The 12,713-nt window shown below is 40.0% G+C and overlaps 2 protein-coding genes across 2 annotated transcripts in view; one reads left to right on the forward strand and one right to left on the reverse strand.

Moving 5' to 3' along the window:
• septin8a (septin 8a) overlaps positions 1–6,731 on the forward strand; it is a 38,726-nt gene extending 31,995 nt beyond the window's left edge. Inside the window, exon 10 of the mRNA XM_023429430.2 lies at positions 4,585–6,731. Coding sequence (XP_023285198.1) covers positions 4,585–4,750 — 166 coding nt within the window. The 3' untranslated portion in view covers positions 4,751–6,731. The remainder of the gene's footprint in view (positions 1–4,584) is intronic.
• Positions 6,732–8,799: 2,068 nt separating this feature from the next.
• Positions 8,800–11,905, reverse strand: ccni2 (cyclin I family, member 2). Its single transcript, XM_023429433.2, has 5 exons — positions 11,584–11,905; positions 10,597–10,753; positions 10,167–10,301; positions 9,104–9,178; positions 8,800–8,949 (listed from the first exon to the last, which is right to left on the reverse strand). Exons 2-5 carry the CDS (start codon positions 10,708–10,710, stop codon positions 8,800–8,802), a joined length of 474 nt encoding a protein of 157 aa, XP_023285201.1. The 5' UTR covers positions 10,711–10,753; positions 11,584–11,905.
• Positions 11,906–12,713: the final 808 nt, after the last annotated feature.

The raw sequence follows: 12,713 nt of genomic DNA on the forward strand, positions 1-12,713 counted from the left end.
ATAGTAATGGTTCTCTGTTTACTGTGAAGGCTCTGCCATCACTATTATTATTCTGTCCACCACTTGCAGGGCTCACTGGATCTAATCCAGCAGTACAATCTGTTCAGAGCTCTCTGTTCTCTCTGTGCCGTAGTACACCAACACTCTAACAGAGCAGAGTGATAATGGCTCTCTGACACGCTGTTCTACATACTGTACATGCTGCACATACAGGAGGTATAACGCTGTGGTCGAACAGTATGTAGACAGGCTTGCGTGAGAATTAGGAAGTGAGAAATGGGGTGTTAGGTAGTTATAACCACACATACCACAATGTATGGAACAAGTTCACCCTTCAAACTGCAGACTATATAGACATAAAATGACTTTGGTAATTAAAGAAGCCCGTTCCCACCAGAAAAAAAGGAAGGCTAGGAATGATGAAAACATAAATACACCTGGCAAGGAAAAAATTGTAAGTCAAACCTTTGATTTACTAAATCTAAATTATAAGATAGTATTTTAATTTGGATTCTTTGTCATATCATTTCAGAATTATGAGACACAAGTCAAAATGTTGATTTACCACAACTTTGACTTACAGAAGTATATATTGTTATAACTGCTCTGTATTTTACCAGATGTCATGTTACATTGTTTTTTTTTTTATACATATAGCAGTGTCTTGTAATTCCATGCTTCATTGCTAAATGTTTGACATGACACAGAAATAAAATTAACTTTGAGAGTTATGTTTCTGACATTCTAACAACTACTCTTAGTGTACATAAGTTTAAAAAGCGAGTTTTATTTCATTCCACACCTACATCTTCTTCCTTGTCAAAACATGGCGCATACATTACCCACAGTGCAACTCGACCACCAACAGTTCAGTCAGTCATATCCCTCTGCTCCAACCGACGATGAAATTTATAAATATTTCACGCCGCTCCCTGTGGAGCCACGAAAAGGATACGTATGCAGTATTTCTCCCCAAGACCCAGCAAACAGATTTCAATGTGTGAAATCTGTGTCGTTCCCCTTTAAATCTGATTTAGAAAGTCAAAATTTTAACCGAGTATTTCAGCGTTTTGTTCACTGACTTCAATTTTTTTTTTTTTTTTTTACCCTTTGTGTTTTTGTCCTGCTGATAATGGACTTCCATAGATTAAGCTTAACGGCCCTGCACACCCACACAGGTGTTTCCAATTACCCTGGCTGATTAGACCTCAGCCAGAATGAAGTGATGCCACTGAACTGTGTACGAAGAGTAATGGCAGTGTTAAATTGTCTCACCCCAGCAGGTGCAACGAAGAACGGGTGAATGGGGGAGGTGTAAATGAAATGTAGTTTTTAAGTCCTGAAAAGGAGCTCTAATCAGGCATAAGTGTAAACACCTGCGTGGGTGGACTGCAGCTCTGTAGGAGCATTAACACTCTTAAAACAATCCATTAGTATTAAATGTGATTTATAGTGAGACACAAATCATGTCAGTATAATTTTATCTCTATAGGAACAACACAGGAGAGTGTTGTAAACTTCACCCATTTTATATTTTCCCCATCGAACTTGGGACTAAACATGGCAACCTTTCAGTCACAGGGAGGCTTCTCCAACCTGCTGCTCCCTCTTGAAATTGACAAACGAGAAAATAACACTTTGGACTTTTGGAGTCTTAGCTTTATTTCTGTCGATATAGCTGCCTCAGTATCAGAAGGAATATGAAAGATAAAAAACAAAAACATTTACATTGGTCACTGCTGTAACATCCACTCAATCGTTGACTGGATGAACCTCAGCACACTGAACCGTAGAGAAAACAGACAGTAACCAGTTCACATTAAAGATCTCAGTGCTGGCTTCCCTCTGAACACAGTGAACTATTTCAACTGTTTGGCAGTGGAGGTGAAGTCCCTGTGGACACGCTGCATGTTCATGTAATCAGCCAACATTATATATAAAGTTTCAATCGAAACGTGTCAGTAACGTGATGAAACTGACGACAGAGCTGACAGAGCTGGGTTATATTTACAAAAAAAAAACAAAAAAAAACAAAAAAAAAAACAGGAAACTTTTATCCAAATACTTCAATATCAAGAATGTTCTGGGTATGATTATTGGTGATATCATTAAGTATGTCATCATAAGAAAAATATATATACACGGTATATTGAAAATTTAAATGAGTACAATGATGCATTAATCACTGATCAGATAATCTCATGATTTCAAAATGACCCATTCTTTTTGTCATTGTGCTCTAGTGTTGAACTAAACTCCCAAAAGGTGCTCGTGTTTGATATGTAACAACAGTTGCATAAAGTAAATAAAGTAAAACAGGCTGAAGAATCAAAAAAGGAATCAAACAATTTGCAGCATTTAGTCAAGAAATTAAAGCTTTTTTTGTGAAAAGGTAACTTTTGTAAATAACTGGTAAATAAACACTTAAAGCAGATGTTTAGTACAAGTAAGTAAAAGGTTAAAATAATAATAAAAAAGGTGAAAAAATAAAATTATTTGCATTAAAAAAAAAAAAAAAAAAGAGAAAAACTTTTTTTTTTTTGTTTTCCAAAGTGCTATGTGGCTCTGGTGGGGAACCTGAGCACCAACATGTTTCACAACAAACAAAACCTCTCAAACATAAAAAAGCCATTCTTGGCCTCAACCACTCATAAAAAAACAAACAACAAACACACACAACTGCCTAATTCTTATCCTTCACCTCCCACCGGTGAAACAAAACAATCTGTGGTGGATATAAAGGACAGGAAGGTTAAAAAGTACAAAACAACTTGGCATTAATAACAATAATAATAATTATTATAATAGGTAGCGAACATAAATGGACCAATAACTCTGCACCAAAGAGAAGCATTTCCATTTCAATTCAGTCAGGCTCAAACATTCCCCACAACTGCCCAGCTGTCGACACAGAGAACAGGTCATGTCCACACACACCTTAGGATTCACATTTGGTCGACAAGTGCACAGAAGGGACTAAAACAGGTATTTAATTTGGCCTTAGCAAAAAGAGAATTTCTACCTTTATTTACTCAAATCTTCTAAATCAATTCCTAAATATTACAACAGGTGAAAAACATCAGGATTTAAGTCTATGACCTTAGAGCATCAGTGAGCTGTTTGGTGGGGTACTAAAATGTGCTAATTGACTTCATAACATCATAAATGTAGAATAGGGGGCACCGTGCACTTGTGAAGAGATGGGTGGTGGGACTAACCATCCTAATTGACAGCGGGGTGCAGCGGCGGGCAGGGGGAGATGTTTTTCTTCTGGGAATCAAACAAACCCTCGACATCTCTTCCCTCCATGCCGGGTGTCGTCTCCTCGTTATACAAACACCAAAAACCGTCGTAATACTCATCCGAGTCCCCCTGCTCGCCGCCGCCGCCCCGGCGTCCCCTCCTGGGCTGCCTGAGGTGCTGCGTGGGGCTCCAGACTCGCTCCTCCTCCTGGATCTGGGCGCTGTCGAAGATGTAGACGGCGTTGGCCGGCAGGGACAACTCCAGGCTGTGTAGGTACTCGTCCACGATCTCTTTGCAGTGGATGAACTCGGCACTATCAACCTGAAAGAGAGAACAAAAAGGTGTGATATAAAAAGGTCAAATATTCAAAGCTGGAATTGGATCAAAATTGAAATTTACCTTTCAAAACAAATGATTTCTGATTTCTTATCAACATTGTGATCAACTGTGGTTATTTCGACGACACAGGACTGAATATATAGACAACAGGCTCTTGTTCACTTGTGCACAAACTGGGTGAAACAGCAATTTCCAGACAAGTGCAATATCCTCTTCCCTTGGTTTCCTCAGTGTGTAAATGCAGCCGAACGGCCGATTTAACCAAACGTGTGTGTGTGTTGATTTTTGGCAGTAAGGAGCATCACTTGTTCACTTCTTCAATGTACCAGCATGTGCCTTTAATGGTGTGCCTTGATCCAAAGCACCCTACAGTACGAAGCTGCACTGGATCAACTTGTTCAAGTTTATACTTGTAATGAAATGAAATAGCCTGGGATGTCTAAATATAAAAACAAGGAATTGCAGATCTGTGGGTGAAGTGAATAGATCCTTTATGCAAACGTGTACGTCCTTCACAGCTGAATCAATATGTTAATAATTCCAGTGATTATATTGTGGATTCACGAGTATTTGTTTGCTTCAGTCATTAGTTACCAACAGGGTGCACTCGATTTCTGAGCATTTTTAAGGAATTAATTTTAAATAATTTGAATAAAAAAATTTTTTTTTTTGCATAAAACTATAAAAAAAAAAAAAAGATTTTTGATAATTATGAAAAATATTTTTTAAATTATTAAAATTGTATTCTCAGTTGGACATTTTACAGTTGTAAAATGTTACTCTCTGATGAACTAACTAATCTCTATATTACCTCAAATTGATCTTTAGCATTTCTGTGCTGCAGTTTCTTGTTATTTATATTGGCTAAAATCAGTTGATAATATCAACACATGCTAAAGTATTGATTGGGCTCTGGTACACACTTTCCCCATGGGTGTCTTGTATGTCCTGCCCTCCTCGCAGGCCTTTGCATTTTTCTCTTACCTGTGCTTTCTTCAACAGTTCGGTGAAGACGGAGAACCAGTCGGGGGTGAGCGCCTCCAGCTCCAAAGTGATGATGGCCAAGGCCAATGTGGAGCCCTTGAACTGCCAAAGCTGGTGGCAGGCCATACAGTGCTGCACCTGTCTGGTCCACAGCGCCGCCTGGAAGCCCGGTGGCCTCTTCTGATGCCCCGGCCCGGCGGGACGCTCGCTGGGGTCCGGCGCCGGGTCCCAGCCGACGCCGGAGCCGAGCCCGATGGACGGAATGAGGTGGGGATGGCTGGAGACGAGCAGGGCGTGGAACTAGGATGGAGATGAACGGAGAAATGTTGAGGAACGAGACCAAAACGTTAGCATAATGATGTCATAGTTGTCTCATTATCCATCCATCACTCACCCCTTACATCTACTACTTAATAATTTCACATCAACATCAAGTAGACCTGTGCATATCTGAGATAAAGGTCAGCACATCATTCATCCCTCCATCCTCATCCACCCGGGACACTGTCTCACCGCAGTCTGCCATTCTCTACTGTTCTCACCTGCTGCTTAAGTTAGGAAGCGGTGTGCAGGAGGACACCTTGAGCAACAGACAGAGAATCTCACCATCAGGTTTTTACTAATCAAGCCCCCGCCCCCTCCTCCCCGTTTGCCTGAGGAATCATAGTAATCTTGTTCGTATTGTATCGTACGTGCAGTGCTTTTCTGTGTTCCCGTTTGTAGGCAGGAACTATTAATCGCAACCTGAGAGGGGGCTCACTGTAAAAAGAAAAAGACACTTTGAACTTATGTTTAAGAACTTCTTCATACTTTTAATCACACACCGAGTAAAAACACACTCTTTATTTAAACTCTGGTTTAAATACAGAGTGCCAATAAGGTACCGACGAGTACCACTAGATTTTGAAATATCAATGCATTCTTGGAATGTTTTTTTTTTCTCCACGTCAGATGTCTTTTGCGTTTCTTTCATTCACGCTGTGTTTAGCTCATTTTGCTTTCTTCGTCTCTTACTCTGTAGCAAAAATAAGCCATTGGTTTTTAAAGAAAATGGAATGCTGGGAGGTAGATTCAGCAATGTGGTGCCAAAGTCAAAAAGTAACCCCTAAAAAAAACAAAAAAAAAAACAAACAGTTGATTGACTTCTTCCTCCTCCTCCTCAAATTTCCTTTTTCACTCCATTTTGGAAACGTATGTAATTCAGGGTAATGTAGCAGGCAAAGAAAATTGGACGTTCGGAGTCAACGGTCACAATACAACCTCAGATGGTGAGAGTTTTGAGCATCACGTAGCTGATTCTGCCTTTCAGAAGAGTTTCACTTGGTCGTTGAAGCATATCGAGAGGTAATGACGAAGCATCTCTGTAAAGCCTCTTATTTATTCATATGAAAAGTGTCATGGTGGCGAGTCTGTGACAAATTACTGATAGATTCTATCGATTGCTGTTTTATAGACAATGGAGAATAACACTTTATTTAGGGAAGGGAACGCAGTCATTTCTTCAGGGCAGGGGGAATGTAATTGTGAGATATGAACAGTATAGTTAAAGCATTTATTTGAAAAAAATATTTATTTCAATAGTATAAAAAAGAGAAAATGTCTTTATTTTATTATAGCTTTTATTAATACATTATGTCTGTTTATTTTAAAAGTCTTGGATTTTGTATTACTTAAAGTGAAGTGCTAGGACAATAATAGATTCACAACAATAACTCCACACACTGTAAACCTGCGATACCAGTATCAGTCAAACTGTAATAGTACGGGAAAGTGCCATTTTTTTTTTTTTTTGTTTTGTTTTGCTGGAAACACTGATGATGTGCCATGACGCTTCTTTTGGGTGACAATTTCTGGTTTGTTGCTTTAAGGAAATGTAACCGTCCTCCATGATTCAATATCCCAACAGTTCCAACACCTTGATTTATCTCTTGAGGGAAGGCGGGTTGTTCTTTTTGGTCCGGTGACGAGAATTATCGACTCGCAGAATGCACAACAAGACTTCACAAATCAGCTGTTCATTTTTCCGGGGGGCAAGAAGTCAATATCTTCTAAATATCTTCTCGACGGAAAGCCTTCCAACAGTGTGGATCAATACAGTGTGTAAACTATTTATGTCAAGAAAATTATGGGCTGTATTCATAAAGCACCCGACTGCTGGCCTACAACCTGTCCTGCCTCCTCATTCAGTTGAATCTAGTCTTTGGCTTCATTACTTTTTGTTTCATCGGCATCTGCAGGATATCTGCCTTTTAGAATTGAAACTTCTAATTCAGTATCGTTATTCCTGACTTGTATCGTGATATGATGATCATGTTGGATTGCTAAAACTGTCCACATGAATGACACCAAGTAAACTGTAGTTAAGAAGATGGAAGTTCGTGGATGGAAATTCAATCCTGAGAGGAACTTGAATGTCTATTTCTGATTAAAATGGCAATAGAGAAAAAAAGTTGGGCGATCACCAAAGTCTTAGGGCTTCATTGTCTGGGAAACACGGACGTCTGCACCACACTTCATGGCAATCCATTCAAAAGTTGTTGAGTTGAGATATTTCAGTCCAGACCAGCACTGCAGGCTGACATTGCTATGCTGCTAGTGTATTTTAAATTGATGTTCCGTGCAACACACTATGATTACTTAAAGTGATTTTGCATACATTTGCCATATTGTGATATTTAGATGTCGCCTGTATCACGCAGTCCTCTGTGAGGCCCATTGAAACCTGCTCAAACTGCCGTCTTTGCTGTTTAAATGTGGATCTTTAATCATCACATCCTGGGTGACTTCTTGTTAAAAAAAAAAAAAAAAAAGCGTTATGAATACAGCCCTGGGCCCCAACTGCATGATGGGACCTAAATGATGATGATGATGTGTGTGTGTGTGTGTTTGTGACCGTCAACAGTTCTGCCTGCCTCTGGTAACGATTTGTGAAGGTTATCAGTTAAACTACCGTCTACAAATCCAAGCCGTGAGACAATACTGTGCCATAAAACCGAGTTAACGCAGCATGGGATTTGTGAACAATGACAAACGTGTTTTGACATTACAGTCTCGATAATCCATAGCATGTTCCTGATACACTAACCGCTCAAATGGTCTGTGGTTTTAACGTTTTTGGAGGTTTGATTGCACAGATGAGCTTCTGTCTGCACACACTCCCTCTGGTGGCAGCAGGGTTTATGTTTTCCATTGCGAGGCTGCGGGTGGGAGCTAGTCAGAAGTGCCTTGGCCTGATATGCAACACGCCTGTTATTTTTGCTGGCAGCTTGCAAATGCAGTCTTAAACGTGGTTAGAGGAATCTCACACAGCTCTATTCAGACCTCGTGCTAAAAATGTGTCTTTGTTGCTTTTTTTTTTTTTTTTTGTCCACACACATGCAAATTGGGTAATTAGTCTGGGTTATAACTTGGCTTTGTCTAATGTCGTTTGCAATGAACCTGCAGACGGCTGATATTCAACATCTGTTAAGAGTGGGAAAAAACCCATCACCTCTATGATGGGTGACTATGATGTGGCACTTAAGAAGTGATTTTTTAATGTTAGAAGTTGATTTACTCAATTAGATTAGCCCTAAAAACAAGTGAGTGAAGTGCAAATTTAGCAGTGTTTTATCCCAGCTGAGGTCAGGCAGCATCATTATGTTATTGGTAAATAAAATCAACTGTCTGACAGCCACTATTTGATTACACGTAGCCCGTCTTATTCTAATATGTTGGACAACCAAATATAAAAATCTAACTGATCCTCTAATCAGACCCTTTTTATTTCATTTTATTTTGTTTATGCGTTAGTGAGAGATGGGATTTTAGTCTTCGTTCTTGGCTACAGTGATTATTAATAAGAGAACAACACACTCCAACCAGGACTGACTGGAGTTTATAGGAATCGTGGGCACAAAGAGACAAATCAAAATAAATGCACAATCTCTACTAGGACCAATTCTTCTTTGTTGGGGCAGGGGTGTGTGGGTGTGGGTGTGTGTCTGTATGTGTGTATGTGTATGTGTGTGTGTGAGGGTATGTTAATACCCCCTTGAAGCAAGCATGATGGTTTAAATGTGTGCTTTTGTACTGCTGTGTTTTTAGGCAAGACTGGGACCTGAATTCACAAAGCATTTCAAAATCCAGCCAGCTCCCTGTGAGATGCTCCGACAGTTCAGGTTCAGTTTAAAAGAAAAAAAAAGAAGAAAAAAAAAAAGAACAGTTCTGTTTTGCCTGTGTATCTGCTGAATTCTAACTTACTATGTGAATGAAGTCGACTGGTGTTGCAGTGTACAGGTCCCAGTGCAGCTTGTCTAGAATGATCCTCTCCATGCGAAGAATCTCCGCTGTTGAAAAGTTGCATCCGCTCTGCACAACCAGGTCTTTAACAGAACCTATTACCTGTTAAAACAGACACCAACAAAAGGGAAGCAAATAAACATATTGTTTTGAAATAGCATTGAAGTCGCTCCTGTTTTTTTTCTGTAACTGTTTTTTTTTTTTTTTTCTTTTTTAAAGCTGACTTTGCTTTTTGTTTTTTTTTTTGAGATCTTACCTCATCTTCCTCATTGATTTTGGCAGCTAGGACCAGTGAGGTAAAAGCAATGCATTTCAGGTATTTTGGTTGGGCCTAAAAAAAAAAAAAAGAAAAAAGAAAGACTTCAGATTTTTCTTAGGAACAAGACAAGATGTATGAATGTGAAAACAAACATCAATAAAAAAAACATTTAGGGATGCTTTTTCACTGCTTTTACAGATTCTGACTTTCAGTAAATTAATTTAGAAAACTAACACATTCAGGCTGACGTCTCTCAGCAAGGATCAGTTCTGCAGGTGATGAGGGATGTGACTGCTTTAATAGGATTTAATGGGACAATTGTACTTAGTTTTGTGTACTTGTGAACACTACATCCGTGTAGTGAAGTGATGACATTTTATATCCAAACAGTCAAAAGGTCAACTTCACTGTGACTTTATAATGTTCATAATGTGCCAAAAAAACACGTCTGGACATTATTCAATGCTGTAACTCAGGAAGGGGGAGATTGTGATCATATTTCCTGAAGCTTGGCAAATTGGGAGAAACTAGTTTTTTTTTTTTTCTTTTTTAAGGTTGCACAGATCTGCCTCGCTGTGCTCTCTTGCTCCCTGCCACAAAGCAAGTATGAACCAGTAGCTCGGTTCATGCCTTAAGAACGATGTGTGATTATCAGAAACTGTAAAGAAAAGGGTGAAAGGTCTGAGATGTTCGATTTTAGAGTTGCTGTTCTAAGTCAAGCTGAATTTAAATACACTACATACAGTCATAATTGGAAGTAAATGGACCCGAGTTAAGATACGATTATTCATGATTCACTGTGCAGCCCTATTCAGAGTAAACGCTGATGTCCGATATAGACAAAATGTATTGCTGTCTTTGACTACGGACCATTAGCTCAGGAGAAGAAGTATGAAATGTTGTCCATTACTGCACTTTGAACTGTTCTAAGCAGCCATTTGTGTAGGTTTTTTTTTTTTTTTTTTTTTAAATGAAATTTGCTTCCATTTATTCTGAAAGAGTAACATATCAGATACTGGAAAAATGGGCCTCTGGACAAAAGGTTGTTAAAGCTGCTTACCTTGACAGTGGACAGCAGGCGGTTGAGGACGCACACCCCCAGTGCAAAGGTCTCTGGACAGAAGTGGAACAGCCTGCTCATTTCTCCGAGCCAAAGGATCATTTCTTTGTGTTGGGATGAAGAGATGTCAGCACCCTGAGCGGTCGAAGGAGACAACAACTGGTTAATAAATAATACCTGCACTAAGAACTGTGTTCTGGATTAGTCAGGTAAGCTGTTTTCACCTGTGACCTCTGGAGCTTCCCATAACCTGAATGTTTTCAGAAATTCTAAGGCTTTGGTGCGAGGTTCTTCCTCAATTTTCCACTATACATTAAAAACCAGAATGGTTCAGATTATATACCCACATCTGAAAATGACATCTTTGCATCTTCAAACAAGCTTGAAATGCAAATTGAAAGTACACATGTGCACAGACCCTGTGTCCCACCTGGATGCATCCGTTCTTGAAGACAGGTACCTTCCAGAGGCGAGACTCCCTGACCAGAGCAGCCTCCAGCAGGCCGACCAGCCGGCGGGTCTCGGCGGCAGCTGGGTTCTTCATCTCCACCAGAGCACAGGCCAGGCTGCACCCAGGGCACACACACCTGGTGGAGGTGGAGAGGGAGGAGGAAGAAGAGGAAAAGCAAGCAAGAGACAGTGACTACAATGGAAATCGGTTGGCAAACAAAACAAAACATCCCTTAAAAGTATCATGATCTACTGTATGAACGTATCCTTCTTATAATCTAGACTGCTTGAGTTGTGCATTCACTCAGAGGTCAAACTATAATAATTATATATTCATTTAGCATCATTTCAATCACATTTCACCTTCTATTTTCCTACCATTGTCATATGAAAGGTTTGATAAAGATGTGAGGTAGTAAACTGAGGTCTCTCGTTTCCTTATTGAGAGGTAAAGGAAAATAAAAAGGTGAGACAACCAAAATTGATTTAATGATGATAAAAGTCTAAGATAAATCGGCCTGTTGCCCAAAGCAGCAACTTGCACAACTTCTTCTAATTTTTCAGACGGGTTTGAACAAGTCTCACTGTCCATAATTTTGTCAATTTCGGGCGCCAGTTAATATAATCTGGTTCAGTTCATCAGGTTTCTGCTTAAAGAGTCAAGTACGCACCAGGAAACGGACTACGCTTTCAGTTTTACTTAACAACATCGCCATTTTTCAGACTTTGCAGGCAGTCACCGCAGGATCGAGAAACCAGACCTAAAAGGCGAGTTGCAAAGTTGAAATCACTGGTACGTGACTTCTGTTTGAATGTGCAGCGGGTGAAACAGAACACAGGCAGGATCTAGGCGGGATAATGGGCTGCAGCTGCTTGCAGCCTCTTGCACAGTTGCTGCTGCAGCCAACAACAAAAAAAAGCCCCATTTGTTTTCCTCTTTTGTTCTTTCCTTCTTGCTCAGTCTTACCTCTTCGAGTTCAAACGCAGAGTATCTCCTCGACGGCAGGTGCATTTATACGGTTTTTGTTTCTAATTCAATCCATATTCGCCAGAAGCAACAAACAAACAAACCCCAGTAGGATCCTGTTAGGGAAAACAACCTCGGAACAAAACGGGTTTTGCGATGAATATACGGAAAGCAGCCGCATTATATAAAAAGAGCAAGTAAAACAAAAGGTTTAAAGAAAAACGCGCAAAGTCAAATAACTTGAAGTGACGGAAAATACGCGCAAAACAAGGCAGGAAGCAGAAAATCAGTGAGGATTAAGGGCAGTCTGTGTTTTGAACGCCCCAGACTCCGCCCCCCGTGACGTCACTCTGTCTATTGAACAGAAATGTGTTAGTGGGTCAGACATACGGGACCCATCACACAAAATGGTCGAGCCTTCGCTGGAAATGGAAGATTTTTTCCCAGTGTTTACCAAGAAAGTGTTTGTTCAGCTGCTGAAATAAAACGGGGCTGTTTAAGGTTTGAGTTGATCCTGCCCAGAGCCAGACTGCATGTCTACAACAGCAGCTCCCCTGCTGCCTGCTGATTATAGCTTATATAATATTCAATTACAGCCTGATATGTTTGTTATACATTAACAACGACTATAGGGATTTTAAATCAGGACAGTTCACTCAAATTTAGGGCCTATCAAATCCTGATAAGTCTGGCACCTTCTCACTTCTGGTTTAATTCCACGATAGGACACTGAACAGGCCCAGGGGCACAAGTTGTTAAGGACCCCACCCCCCCCCCCCCCCCGATCAAAGCCTCTGTTTAAAGTGACTGTTAACATCCCTTTTCAGAAATACAATGAAAGGACCAACAAAGAGACACTAACTAACTAAAGAGTCACAAACCCCTCTCACCCTTTTACAGTTCTGTGCCCAAGGGCCCATTATCTCTCAATACGTCCATTATTTATTCATATCGATTTAATTGGTATAACTGCCCTTAAATAGATTTGCATGATCCTCAAGAATTTTGTGGTTTCAGTGTCATATTTAACGTGTACTATTTATTAGATATATGATGTTAATCTATTTTCTTTAAAAGCTATTTTCCCCATCCCAACCCCTCCCACTTGTGTTTCCATATGGGTTTATCGA

This window comes from Seriola lalandi, unplaced genomic scaffold (genome assembly GCF_002814215.2).
Source record: "Seriola lalandi dorsalis isolate HSWRI2012SDOR001 ecotype SW California unplaced genomic scaffold, Sedor1 jcf7180002054893, whole genome shotgun sequence".
Lineage (NCBI taxonomy): Eukaryota > Metazoa > Chordata > Actinopteri > Carangiformes > Carangidae > Seriola > Seriola lalandi.